This window comes from Balaenoptera acutorostrata, chromosome 9 (genome assembly GCF_949987535.1).
Source record: "Balaenoptera acutorostrata chromosome 9, mBalAcu1.1, whole genome shotgun sequence".
Lineage (NCBI taxonomy): Eukaryota > Metazoa > Chordata > Mammalia > Artiodactyla > Balaenopteridae > Balaenoptera > Balaenoptera acutorostrata.
Window position 1 is genome coordinate 25,570,429 of NC_080072.1, and position 14,428 is coordinate 25,584,856.

The 14,428-nt window shown below is 47.4% G+C and overlaps 1 protein-coding gene and 1 long non-coding RNA gene across 5 annotated transcripts in view; one reads left to right on the forward strand and one right to left on the reverse strand.

Annotated features, from left to right (window-relative positions):
- Window positions 1–3,607: 3,607 nt before the first annotated feature.
- On the reverse strand, window positions 3,608–5,706 carry LOC103009226 (uncharacterized). Of its 3 annotated transcripts, none has more exons than XR_450905.2 (3): window positions 5,553–5,706; window positions 4,157–4,337; window positions 3,608–3,790 (listed from the first exon to the last, which is right to left on the reverse strand). It is a non-coding gene; the product is annotated as an uncharacterized LOC103009226 (long non-coding RNA). The 3 variants fall into 3 exon arrangements; XR_450904.2 differs by lacking the exon at window positions 5,553–5,706 and adding an exon at window positions 5,357–5,542; XR_009009218.1 differs by lacking the exon at window positions 5,553–5,706 and adding an exon at window positions 5,353–5,542.
- A 97-nt stretch (window positions 5,707–5,803) lies between these two features.
- Window positions 5,804–14,428, forward strand: part of ABTB2 (ankyrin repeat and BTB domain containing 2) — a 188,038-nt gene continuing 179,413 nt past the window's right edge. For both annotated transcript variants that reach the window (XM_057552604.1, XM_007181050.3), the window contains exon 1: window positions 5,804–7,101. In XM_057552604.1, coding sequence (XP_057408587.1) covers window positions 6,219–7,101 — 883 coding nt within the window. In that variant the 5' untranslated portion in view covers window positions 5,804–6,218. The remainder of the gene's footprint in view (window positions 7,102–14,428) is intronic.

Sequence of the window (14,428 nt, forward strand, 5' to 3'; positions counted from 1 at the left end):
TTTTTAAAAATAAATAAATAAATAAAAATAAATTAGTCACAGAGACGAAATGTACAGCATGGAGAATATAGTCAATATTGTAATATCTTTGTATGGTGACAGATGGCAACTAGACTTATCGTGGTGATCATTTTGTAATGTATAGAAATATTGAATCACTAGGTTGTGCACTCAGGACTAATGTTGTGTTGTTGTAGGTCAATTATACTTCAATTCAAATACATACATACATACATACATACCTACATAACGGGGAGTGGGAATCATCTGGGAATACTTGTTAAAAATACTTTTACCTGAATCACACTCCAGGCTTACTGAATCAGGTCCTCCAGGAAAGGGGACTGGGACTTTAAATTTGTAATAAGAATGCCAGATGAATCTTAAAAGTTGAATGTTTAGTAAATATTGCAGAGTTAAATGTCATATTTAACTCTAGGTATTTTCCATGCCAAGATAGAAGAGCACAATTGCAGTTAATTGATAACCGGTGTATAGGACATCCAGATGTGGGGATTTGGCAATAGTCCCTGGGTTTTCTGTCTTGTAGTTTTAATTTAGCTCTGCAGCTTTAAGTTCCAGCCCATATCCCTTAAAATTCCAACCCCAGGCTCTTGAAGGCTTCATCTCTAATAACAGCTATCAAATCTATGACACCAACTGCTTAACAGGCGAACTCCCTCTTGGAGAGACTCCTTCCTCCCCATCTTGTTTGTTTTGTGAAACTTTTTACTCGTGCCTGCACCCCCACGCACTCCACCTCCTTTTCTCCTGTGGACCAATGCCCTAGGTTTATATTTACCTTTGGAATCACATTTGTGTCCAACAGAATCACCAAAATCCAGCTTTGTGCAGGGGTCAGATGGTGAACCTTGCCCTGTTCTGGGATTTATCTGGATTCCTTCCAAGGGTCCTGCCCTACCACCACTGCCTGAGGAGACACATAAACAATGGAGTTGTCTTTTCTGCTTCAGGTTAAATAAAAAATCCCAATCACTTTACAACAGTTCTGCCGGGGATGGGGAGAGTTCTCTGCCTAGTTAAGTCTGAGATATACTAGGTCAAAAAAATATAAACAGAATCTTAAATAAAATATTGCATCATGAATATAGTAGAGGGAGAAACACAGTGCAAAATTTCTCAAACTTAACTATTGAATCCTTTTTCACAGACTATCTCATGAGACCATTCAGCAGAACACGCTTTGGAAAAGTGTATTTTTTCCCCTTAGTCATCTTGGAGGCTCTTTGTGTCAAATGAACTGTATGTCTCTTTATTTTTTATTTATTTAATTTTATTTTTTACAAGTAGAACTTTTTATTTGGAAAGTTTTGGCACTATCATGTACAGGAATGCAAAAATTTTTTAATTGAAGTATCACTGATTTACAGTGTTGTATTAGTTTCGGGTGTACAGCAAAGTAATTTAGATATATATATATATATATATATATATATATAGGTATATAGATAGATAGATAGATAGATAGATGTACTCTTTTTCAGATTCCTTTCCTTTATAGTTTATTACAAAATACTGAGTATAGTTCCCTGTGCTATACAGTAGGTCTTTGTTGGTTACCTATTTTATATATAGTAGTGTGTATATGCTAATTCCAAACACCTAATTTATCCCTCCCCCACTTTCCCCTTTGGTAATCATAAGTTTGTTTTCTATGTCTGTGGGTCTATTTCTGTTTTGTCTGTATGTCTCTTTAGTTTTGAGGTCCAGAAAATGATACCTGTGTCAGGAATGGGCTACCTTAGGTTACATGGAACAGAAGGATTACCTCACAGTTTCCACACCATTGGTGCTTTTTCAATAGCTGAGTGTTCTGCTTGAAATTCAGCTACAAAGCTGTTCTGCTAACCATGGCACACTCGTCTACCTACCAGCACCTTTGTCAGCTCCCCTGGCATTCCACACAGTATTTCCTTCCTTGCAATTGTACCATTCCTCCTCGACATGCATCAATCTGTGTGGTGAGTCAATGACCTGGCAATGGCCCTTGGTCAGTGGTTTTTGAAAAGCTCCACAAAGCATGTTTTGCAGAAGAGTTAGTCTCATATGCCCATTTCTACACATTGGCCATGCTTTTATTTATGGCAGGGACCTTGTCTAATGCACCTCTACTGTACCTAGCCCAGTTCTAGACCCAGTAGGTGTTCAATAAATGTTGCTGAAAGGATGTACCAAACATGATCCATAAACTAAATTAAAACTTGGTCACTCTCCAAAGTCAAGGTCATAATCTACCTTTCTCATAAGAGAGTTCTATCTGTACTTAAATAGTTGGGATTATTAACCCCTTCTCTTTCAAGATAAATTCTACAGTATTTTGTTCTCTAACCTTCACAGTGTTTTTGATTTTGTAAGAAACTGTATAACAAATATGAGACCTTGCCCAAGATAAAGTTTCTACATTTTATTTCAAGCTCCTGCCTTACATAACTTTTGCATAGGCAATCCCAGATCTGTTTTTTAATTTCTCACTCCACTGGGAATTCTCCCAATATTTGCTATGGTTTCATCATGTTCTTATTAACTTGTCCAGCCACATGACAGTTGTTTTTCTTCAAAGATTATGTTTGGGCCAGGCCTGAGTTGAGAAAGTGGGTCTGCTTTCTCTTCTTCTAATATAATTTGCATTCCTAAGGTTAAACACATTACTACCAGATTGCCTTAATTAACCACATACATATATGTAAGAAGCCATGTCAGGACTTCCCTGGTTGCACAGTGGTTGGGAATCTGCCTGCCAATGCAGGGGACACGGGTTCCAGCCCTGGTCCGGGAAGATCCCACATGCCATGGAGCAACTAAGCCCGTGTGCCACAACTACTGAGCCTGCACTCTAGAGCCCACAAGCCACAGCTACTGAGCCCCCATGCCACAACTACTGAAGCCCACATGCCTAGAGCCTGTGCTCTGCAACAAGAGAAGCCACCACAGTGAGAAGCCTGTGCATCACAACGAAGAGTAGCCCCCGCTCGCCGCAACTAGAGAAAGCCCGCACACAGCAAAAAAAAACAACACGGCCAAAAATAAATAAATAAAAAATAAATAAATTTATTAAAAAAAAAGAAGCCATGTCCATTCTTTCCTTGATCCAAAGTTTTGTACTTCATCCGGCTTGCCAACTTCCCAAAAGATTAACTGAAATCAGTTGGCTCGTGTTTAAAACGGTTCAGTGTATCTTGTCCTCTATCACTCTCTCATTCCTCTCTTTCTTTCTCCCCCATCACACAAAACACAAACACAAGCACACTCTGGGTTTATTTGTACCTCCAGTCCTCAAGCAGACTATAGAACTCTTTGGGGAATATATCAAACGCAAGAGATCTACAGTCTTAATTGTCTTTCATAACTTTCTAGCCCCTTTACCAGATGTTTCCATAAAAATTTTTCTTTCTTTGTTTTAATGGTGAAAATTAAAAGACACATTTCAGTATGTCTCTAAAAGATAAGAACATTTAATAAACATAACCACACTACCATTACCACATCAAAAAACTAACAATGATTTCATAATAGCAAATATTCCAATAGTTTCATAAGGTCAAATATTTATTGATTAAAAAAAAAACCTAATAAATAAATTCCACACATTGTGATTGGCTGATATGTCTTCTAAGTCTTTTTCAGTGTATAGGTTTCCTCTCCATCTCTTTCTTTCCTTGTAATTTACTAACGGAACTCAGTTGTTTGTCCAGTAGCGTTTCCAGCCGCTGAATTTTGCTGAACAAATCCTTGTGGTGCAATTTAACATTCACAGCATTCTGAAATTTGGCTGTAGGCATGTTTGATTATTTTTACACTTCAAGTCATCAAGTAACTTGAATATATTAAGATAAATCCCATCTGCTCTTTTCCCCCAAGAAATATTCCAGATAGTTTCCTAGATAACCTTTCCATTCAGTTAAGTCCCGTCCTAAATTTCCAGCTGTTATTTTCGTTACTTTTTAAGGATGCACACAACAAAATGAAAAGAAAAAAGAAAAGAAAAGAAAAGAAAGAAAAAAACCCAAAAACTTTCCCGAATTTTTTTCCTGTAAACATCCATTAGAGGGCGACATTTGCCTTAGTATTATATTTCCCCTAATAAATATTAAACTACATCCGATTTTCGCATTTTTGACAAGTGGAACCTCCTTACCTACTTCGACTTCTCATCTCTTGTTCTATAAGATGTAGTCACACCTTGTGTCCTCTCTTGATTTGGTCCCTGCGGACTTGTTCGTATGAGTACTTCCATCCTTGACGCCGTTCCCAGCCCTACCCATGAGGCGGCGGTATTGCATAAATAAAGATGCGCAGGAAGACAAAATTAAGCCAAACTGCCAAAGAAAAAGGAGTTTCACAGGGAAAGGGCCATTAATTTAAGAAGGAAAGAGACAAACCAGACATTTCTAGTTCGTATCCAACTCACGGCCCAAGGTCAGCACCGTGTGAGATACAGCACAAAGGAGCTATTCAAGAGCGCGGGAGGAGGCTGACTTGGGGGAAACGCGTTCACAGTCTCCTCCTTGATTTTGCGGTTCCACTGGAGGAGGCATATGCACATTCGTGCACGTGTGTGTGAATAGTTACAGGACAGCAGCGGGACGGAGTGGAACCGCGCATGGATCTGCTGGAACCAATCGAACTTTGACCGCCGCTGAACACGCGCCTGAGACAGGTTTACAAGGGTGCTGCTTGGAGGTCAGCTCTCATTTTACCCGGCAAGGAAAGCGAGTCCTGAGGGGGGCAGATAACTCGCCCAAGGGCACACCGTTAGGAAGAGGTGCATTCAGCCAGGTGTTCCGAGCGCAGGCCAGTGCTAGGGAGGGACGTTTCTCACCTTCGCACACCCATTACACACGTGTGTAACAACCCCCCACCCCCCGCACACATACACACAATCGGACACTGGCTCCTCGGACAGGAAGGATCCAACACAGCAAGCGGTATTGTACAGTTGTTACAGCGAAGACACAGACACTTGAGAATCTGATCAGTTAGAGCCCTCTCCCCGAGTAATACTCGGACTACTGCATGTGTAATATTGCAAGTGGCGGGGGTGGGGGGGGTGCGGAATCGCAGGCCTCCTGGAGCCCGTCCATTTATCAGATGCCAGATTAGGGAGAGATTGGTCTGATTGGAGCTTAGAGAGCACCGTAAAGAAAACCACAGGGATCTGGGAAGAGAAGCAAACAGGGGCGTCCCTCCTCCCTCCCCCACTTCACTGGAGTTTCGTCTGGAAGAAGGGAGGGCCTTGGCAGAAAGTCTTAGCAGAGAAGTGGAGCGACTGGCTTGGGTCCCCTCCCCCATGCCGCTGTGCCCTCCCCCAGCCCCACCTTCCTCGCTCCCTACCCACACTCAACTCGCTGGCGTCGGTGTTCGGCAGCACAGGGCTTGAAAGGGGGCTGCGAACGCCCAAAGCCTGGACGACGGGAAAGGGGCAGCGCACAGTGGCTTTTCCTTCACATTTTTCTTTAATTCGTCAGCTCCCGAGCCTAACGTTTCGATCCCTCCTTTCCCAGTCTCTGCTCCCCACCTCCCAGCTCACTCACTCGCCTTCTCTTCCCCCTCCTCCACCGTCCTCCCGTCAGCTCTACCAGACCTTCGGCCTCCAGCCCCGCCTCCGCCGCCGAGGGGTTTTACCCGCGGCGGAGTGAAATCTGCATAGTGACCGCCTCTGTGGGAGATCATTGGTGCAGCCCCTGCCCGTCGCGGCCGATGATTGGTGGGCTGCCCCACGTTATTTGCATGCCGGTGGCGGCCGAGTACCTAGCCCGTGCGGGCGGCCGGCGCTGCGTAGAAGTTTGTCGAGCGCTTCCTCGGCGGTTGGTTTTGTACTCGCACAGCTCTCGGAGCCGCCTCCTTCTGCTGCCGCCGCCCTGTTCTCTCGGGATTCCTTCTCCGCGGAAGATAGACGCTTTGCTTGAGAGAAGTTGAAGTGGGCCAGGGGGAGTGCCGAGGAGGAGCGGCGGGGGGCCGTTCCAGTGACGGCTTCGAATCCAGACGCCGGGAGCGTGGGGCTCCGGCCGCCGCGAATCTCGCCCACCTTCCCGCGGCCGCCGGGTGGGCGGGCGGGCGATGCGGCCGCCGAGCCCCGCGGCGCCGAGAGGAAAGAGGGCGCCCCGGGGAGCCTAGAGCTTGTTTCTGCCCACTTGGGGAAGGACGCATGGAGTTGTGAGCACCCCTCGCTCGGCGAGGCCGCCCCCGGCAGGCTCCCCATGGCCGGGACGTACAGCTCCACCTTGAAGACGCTGGAGGACTTGACCTTGGACTCCGGGTATGGGGCCGGGGACTCGTGCCGCTCGCTCAGCCTCTCGTCCTCCAAGTCCAACTCGCAGGCGCTCAACTCTTCGGCGCAGCAGCACCGCGGGGCGGCCTGGTGGTGCTACTCCGGCTCCATAAACAGCCGCCACAACAGCTGGGACACGGTGAACACGGTGCTGCCCGAGGACCCCGAAGTGGCCGACCTCTTCTCGCGCTGCCCGCGCCTCCCCGAACTGGAGGAGTTCCCCTGGACCGAGGGAGACGTGGCCCGGGTGCTTCGCAAAGGTGCCGGCGGCCGGCGGCAGCCCCTGTTCTCCGCTGAGGCGGTTAGGCGCCTGGCGGGGCTGCTCCGCCGGGCGCTCATCCGTGTGGCCCGCGAGGCGCAGCGCCTGAGCGTGCTGCACGCCAAGTGCACCCGCTTCGAGGTGCAGAGCGCCGTGCGCCTGGTGCACAGCTGGGCGCTGGCCGAGAGCTGCGCGCTGGCCGCCGTCAAGGCGCTGTCCCTGTACAGCATGAGCGCGGGCGACGGGCTGCGCCGGGGCAAGTCGGCGCGCTGCGGCCTCACCTTCTCGGTTGGCCGCTTCTTCCGCTGGATGGTGGACACCCGCATCTCCGTGCGCATCCACGAGTACGCGGCCATCTCGCTCACCGCCTGCATGGAGAATCTGGTGGAGGAGATCCGGGCCAGGGTGCTGGCCAGCCAGAGCCCCGACGGTGGAGGGGCCGGAGGCGGGGAGGTGTCCGTTGAGGCCCTGGAGATGGTCATCAACAATGATGCCGAGCTCTGGGGCGTCCTGCAGCCCTATGAGCATCTCATCTGCGGCAAGAACGCCAATGGTAAGCACGCGGGCCCCCGACCCATGGACGGGGTGGGGGAGAAGTCGGACATGAGTTACCCAGGGGGTGAATTTCCTAGGACGAAGGAAATTCAAGACCTGAGAGAAAGCTTTCGGTCTACGGGTGGAGGAGTTCGTTAAAGGGTCTTTCCCGAGATTGTTCTTTCAGCGACTGACTTTTGGAGGGCAAAGTCGTGGTTGATCTTCTACTTTCTGTTCTGCGTCGTGTTGTCGCTACTGGGGGCTGTTCACTGATTGAACCTCTTGACCAAGCCATCCCTGAACCTCTCTTGGCGTGAAGCTTACTGCCCCGTCGCTCTCTGCCTTGCTTGACGGATCTATAGTTGGCGTCTCTCCCCACAGCTGGGCAGTTCGACTGTGGTTCTGTCCCGGTTCTCTCCAGTCCAGTAGCAGTAGCCAGAGGGCCCAAACTCTTAAGACCTGAGCCTTGGGTAAGTGGGATGGGAGGAAGGGAGCAGGAAGTCTAGGACCTTGGTGCTGCCACCTTGGGCTTTGCTGGACTGAAGCATGCCTTTCAGGCCCTCTCCTGGAAGGTGGAGTGGTACTGGTGGGTTCTTAACTCTATGTGCCCAGAGCCATGGAACCTGGTGACTCCTGAATCCCATTCCCAGAAAGGGAACCACATCCTAGCTCCCAGGGCCTGACTTTCAAAGCTGTCACCAACCAAGTGAGCAATTGATTAAAACCCTGTGTTGTATTACATTAAATGCACAACCTTATGGACTTTCCTGAAAGAAACCAAGACCCAGTCAGTAAACCACGCTATTGGAAAGAGGAGTGGGGGGATGGGCAGTGGCATGGTGTCAAGTCCGGGAAAGAAACCATTAGGTAGTTGCATTTCTCTGAAGGATGACATAGCTTCAGTGCAGAAGGTGGTAGGGAAGCACTTGACCTTTTCCCTTGAAAGGTTACGGTGTGACATACATTCAACAGTAAACTGCCTACCAGACTCCAACTTCAGGAGTCAGCAAACCATCAGTTATTTGGAATGGTACTTTGGCTAGACATCCTTGCAATCTGATTGGAAGGCCATTTTGGGGGCAGCATTCAGTGGCAAGTAAGTTGTCAGTGGAAGAGGTCATGTGGGTATTGGAATGCCATAAAGGGAGTCATATTTAAATGTGGTTTAACATAATCATAATAGCTAAAATTTTAAATTAGCACTTAATAATGTGTCAGTCACTGTTCTTAGCACTTTATATGTTAACTTAAGTAATCTGTAGGTACCTATAGTATTATCCCCATTATACAGATGGGGAAACCGACATACCCGTCAGTTAAATAATTAACCCAAGATTACACAGATATTAAGTGACAGAGTGGAATTTGAACCCAGGCAGGCTCCAGAGTTCAAGCTTTTAGCCACTAGAGGAGAAGAAGCAGCTTTGTTTTCACTGGTCCAATTTTCAAGGAGAGCACTTGACATCCTAAGGCCTCATTTTGAAGACAGTCTGCATTTACCAGTATGGCTGACTTTGACTTTCATGGGTTTTGTTTTTAATTCCGGCACTGCCAGAAGGAGAGGCCTGGAATGTAAGGAAGAGCATTCGCCTTTTAATTTTCCTCCTCTTAGGTCAGAGTTGAGGTCAGTCCAGAATCTCAGCTGATATTGTCACAGCTGATAATTGTGTTTACCCTCCAGGTTTGTGGCATCAGCATGGGGAACACAGCCCCAGGAGAGGAAGTGGAGGGCAGGGGGATTTCCATGTGGTTGTCATAGCCCAGGGGGAAGCATTCTGAACTTTTGGCTGAGGGGAGGCCCAGACTGAACTCAGAGAAGTGAAGACTCCTGAGGGAAAAAACAAAGGCCCATAAACCAGACTAGAATGAAGGAGGATAATGGGTGACAAGAGAAACAAAGCCAAAACAAAAACATGCCCTTCATGCAGAACTGGTGCCCCTCAGGTGGAGGAACTTCTCAGTTTTTCTAACTGTAAACTGAGGCTATTAAGAGCAGCTGCCTCTCCAGGGTCCTCTGAAAATGCAGAGTCATGAGAAATTGCTAGAACACAGGTGTCTTCCACTAAAGGGCTATCCCAAAGGGCCCTAGGTTTCTTATCTAGGGTCATCACTCCTTGGGATTTTCTTCACCGGATGGGGTTTTGACCCTATAATTTTACCTCTTCCCTCCCATCCTCCACCCCAGACAATTCTTCTTAAGCCATGCAAGACAGCAGGACTCTATGTGACAGACAACACATCTCCGGGATGTTCCGAGCAAACGTGTCCCTCCATACATTCCTTGGTCTCCAGGGAGCTCTCCTGCAAGACAGGTGGCCATTCGCTTCCCTTGAGTTACATGGATGCTCATTTTTTATACATGAAAACCTGAGGATGGCTCCAGTAAACAATAACCAGGCTGAATTATTGTCTCTTTAGACAAAGTGAAATGAATGTTTAGTAGAGGCACAATGAATTACTTATGCCTCAAAGCTGACTTCACAGGGAAGCATAAACTGCTTAGGAAAGAAATGGAGAGATCCTAAACCTTTGTTGTACTAAAATAAGCCGAGGCCAGCAAGGTTCCATCTATACAGTTGAAGACTAAGTGGGAAATGGCTACGCACGGGAGGGAGTGTGCTGGTTCGAAGTCTTGTCCTGCAGGTCTTCCCTTTATAGTATATATTTGTTGTTGTTATGCCTGCTAATTATACAGCATGGACACATGCATTTGAGTCAGCTATATAGGGCTCTTAAACTTTTAATGTCTTCCAACCAGGAATTTAAGACCCCTAATCCATCTAATCCCATCCATTACTCAGAGTGCTGGGCAAATGTGGTTTCGCTCAGCCCAAGATGGATGATAAAATTTCTATGGTGTTTATAAAACATGATCTCAGCTTCGTAGAGCAGCAGGAGTTATATATTGCTTGCTCATTTGGTATCTATGTCCCTGTTCCCAGGGCAATGTCATTAAGTGATGATATCTTCCTTGTGGGAAGTAGAGAAACCACTTTAATAGGGCAATATTTATAAACACGGATCTGGTAGAAAATAGAAACTTCTCTCATCTACTTTCTCTCCCTCTCTCTCTCTCTCTCATCGTTGTACATCAGTTCGATGCTGAGCCGTCACTTCAGGGTTTCTTCTTGGTCACTTTTCTTACTAAGCGTTCATGAATGTCCATGGCATTAGAGAAAATCCCCTTCCATTTGGAGACTCTAGGTTAAATGATAGGATTTTGGTGAGAATATTCCTGCTCCAAAGCAGTAACCAGGATGTACATGAAGGTAGCTCTATCATAATGGTAAGGAGCAAAAACTTTGGAATCACAGTGAGGATTTGAAGCGCACCTCTGCTGTTTATATGAGTGACCGGGGGCATATTTCTTAACCATTCTAAGCCTCAATTTTGTTATCTGTAAAATGGCGGTTAATCACAGCACCTAATTCTTAAGGTTGATGAGGATTAGGTGATATCATAGATTTAAGGATCGTAGCACATAGTAAATGCTTAATAAATAATTGCAGTTCATTCAACAAATATTTATTGAGCACTGACCCTGCTTGCACCACAGTTAAAAGTGCTGTGGATTAAGTTGGGGGAGGAGGAGGTTCCTCCTCTCATGAAGTTTACAAACTAATGGAGGAGACAAGGAGAAAATGAACAAATAGGGATTTACTTTTAGCAGTAAGTGTTACTAACAACAACAGAAAACATAGTAATAGGATAATGTGACTGGGGCTAATTTAAATGACAGCCAAGGGGGGCCTCTCTGAAACTTCATTAGTAGTAGGTAATATATCAATACTGCTGATGTCTAAGGATCACTCAGCAAAAAAAAAAAAAAAAAAGACTGAGGACCTTTCTGAATTATTCAGTTATTTATCAGCTGAGGCAAAGTCCCAACAATCTCATTTGCAGCCGAGAAATGAAAGGGCTGCATCTACAGCAGGGCTGAAAACTTCTAGTTGTAGGATTCATTTAACAGGGAGATTATAGGATGGATTTCCATTGAGATAATCAACTCCAGGAGCAAGGGTTAATTGAGCCGCTAGTTGCTGTTTAATCAGTTTCCACACCTGGGTAGTCTGGGCTGCGGTGGCAGCTTCCCTCCTCTCTGACTGTTTTATTGAAGCCCAGAGAGCTGGTAAAACTGAAACAAAGCAAGCTTTGGAAATGCAAACTTTTTTTTTTCCCTTGAATGCCTGAGAAATGCAAGCCAGCCTTAAGTAGTTAGAAGAACAAGGCGGGGATGTTCTGTTTCCTCCAGGAGGTTTTACCTGCCTCCGTGCCCGACTGAAGGGCCACCTCTCTGTGAATTTCCACAGCACTCAGGGCAGATTCTTGAACTGTTTCCTGTTTGTGTCTCTCCCATCACACTGTAGACTCAAAGGCATCACTTTCTCCCCTGTGCCTCGCATGGGGTCTGGCACACAGTAGAGGCTCCATGAATGGCAGTCAGGCCAATGATTGATCCCACAATACAAAATGTTCAATTCCAGATACTTCATTTGAAATCCTTCAACCCCCTCAGAAGAACCTTCCCCTGTTTCTACCATGGCAGAGAATTTCAAGTTCTTGATGAATAGAGGCAGCGTTTTGGAGTGTACCCAAACCACAGGGACATCATTCAAACTTTTGATCCCCTAATTTTGAGCAGGGTTCCCAAGGTCACCTGTGCTAAGTAAAGATAAATGGGAGGGATTTCAGGTTGGTGGGGGGGGGCTTCCTTCAGCGTGCAGTGCCCATAGTGGGCGTTTCACAGCAGAAGTCTGATGGGCAACAGATAGATCCACAGGAAGATTGAGTTGAAAGACAGAGGCACTCAGTTCCCCTAAGAATAGCAATACCAATCCCACCTTGCCTGCAGAGCTGCCCTAGAGGGCAATTTGTTGATGACAATTGCTTAGAAGAGGGTGCATCTGTGTTGCACCCCATCTGCCTCCAATCTGAGGATGGCACTAAGGCAATCAACTACCGAGACATTCCTGGGTCGCACGGACAACACCTAAGGTTCTAAAATAAGCCAGATTGTAGAGCAATTATACTCCAATAAAGATGAAATAATAAAATAAGCTAGAGACACTGGGCTGCGAATCCTCAGGTTGGTCCTTATCCCATTTCCCCATCACTACCTGTCCTTCCCCAAGTAGGGCAGTGGGTGAATGCTTTGGCCTCTGTTTCCACACTTCTACAGCTATAATAATAGGCCTAACCTTTGCGCAGGTCCTTAAACCTTTTTATCTAGGATCTCGCCCGGTGCCCATAAAAATCCATCGATGGGATGCTCTTTCACAGAAGGGTCTCTGGGAGCCCAGGATTCACAGCTTGGTAATGGCCGGGCCAGGACCAAGCCCCATATCGCTCAAGCCCTAGGCCTGTGCTGTTTCTGTGAAGAATCACGGAAACAAAGGGTAATGAGGACCAGGGCAGTATTTTTCCCCTGTCAGTGGAGGCAAGGGTCAGACTCACAGCAGCACCTGCTATAGATCTTGCTTGTTAATGCCTGCTGCGTCCGGGCTCTTTACATCCATTAGGCCAGAGAATCTTCACAACCAAGCTGAAGACCAGGCATCAAGGCCCAGGTGTGGATCTTCCTCCGAAGGATGCTGTGATTGGCTGTTTAAATGCTGCTTGCTGACGGTCCCAGAGTGTGTCCTGCAGGTGCCATCGATTTTAAGGAGCCTTTATTGCTGCTCCTGAGGGGGCGGGGAACTCTGTCGCCCAGGGAGGGCCTTACAAGTGTCAGCTGCTGGGCGATCAATAAGCTCAGCTGAATGGCAAAGCTGCCACCTCCACCGTGATTGTCTTCTAACGGCGGGGAGAGCCAGCCCGGAGAAGGAGGACACGCAGGAGGAAAGAACCCAAAGGGAGCCCGTGTTTAGGCCACTGGCCTCAGGGCACTCAACTCACTTGCTCTGGAGTTGGCGGAAAAGCCTTTATGAAGGGGCCTTTGATTTCCTCAGAGTCCACTACGGTTTCGGCTGAGATCTCAGTGCCAGGAGCACAGGGAGAGAAGGAATCTGCGTAGCGAGCACTGAGATGCTCTGGCTTCGAGGTCTGAGTTGGGCCCCAAGTTGCCTTGCTTCTTACAAAGGCCTGGAGCAAGTTGCTTCAAGTCTCCGACTATAAAGTGAGGGACCGGCTCTTATACACGGGTGGTTGTGCCTGCGGGCATACTCATTGCTCCCAGGATGTCAGAGCTGCCTCTGGGTTGAGTGCTGAGAACATAGCACAGGGTAGGGCTGCCCGATGTCATTCCTGGCGCCCTCCCTTTTGAGTTGTGTGATCCTGGGCAAGGTCAGTGCTGTGCCTTTGTTTCTTCCTCTATAACAGAATTTCTCAGCCTGTCACTGTGGCACTTTGGACTGGATAACTTTTGTCGCAGGGCTGTCCTGTGCCCTGTAGGAAGCTTAACAGCATCCCAGCTCCACCCACTAGATGCCAGTAACACCCTCCCTCCCCCACCTCCAGCTGCCAGTGGTGACAATCAAAAATGTCTCCAGACATTGACAGAGGTCCCTTGAGGGGCAAAATCACCCCTGGTTGAGAAACACTGCTCTGTAATAGAACTGAAAAGAGTACCCAACTCATAGGATGTTTGTGGGATTTACTAAAAGTCTCTGTAAGGGACTTTGCACTGTGCCTGGCACATAAAATATTAATTCTAATCACTGCTATGTTTTTGCAAACTTGTGTTGGTTTGCAGCCAGTCATGTTCACTTTTGCCGAAGTGGGCATTTCTAGTGCAGGGGAGGATCGTGACCCAAATCCCAGAGCGATGAGTGTTAGTCACAAGGCTTTCTTTGGTGACTAATAGGTAGGAGGAAGTTACAGAATCTGGAAAAAGCACCTTTGCACCTTGCTCAGTTATGGCTCCATTGCCCTCAAGATGAAGCGGGCTAGCATTGGGCAGTGACATCTGACCCTCCCTCCAAGCTCAAGGCTGACCCTGCCAGGATGACAGTGATGGTGCAAACTCAGCGCTCCAGGCCCTGCAAAGTCATTCTGCTGTGGGACCCTGCCCATCGCAGCTGCCAAGTCCTGAGCCACAGGGCAGCAGGTGTTTTGTGTTTTGCTGGCCTGTCATGTAAACATACTTTGTGATCTTCTTGCTTGTTTTAAAAAAGGCCTAAATGGTTTTGCAGCTTTGGCAGTAGGCTTGGAGCAGCTTGCCGAATTGGGAGGAGAGAAGCTTCAGAAACACAGCCCGAGTAAGCCTGAGGAATGCCACGCCGGCCTAGTTAATCGACTACTTGCCGAGCGCCAGCTACATCCAAGGCCATGGAGGAGGATGGGAATTGATCTTGCCTGTCAAGGAGTTTAGAATCTAGTAGGGAAAGCAGAGCATCTCCATGGATTCT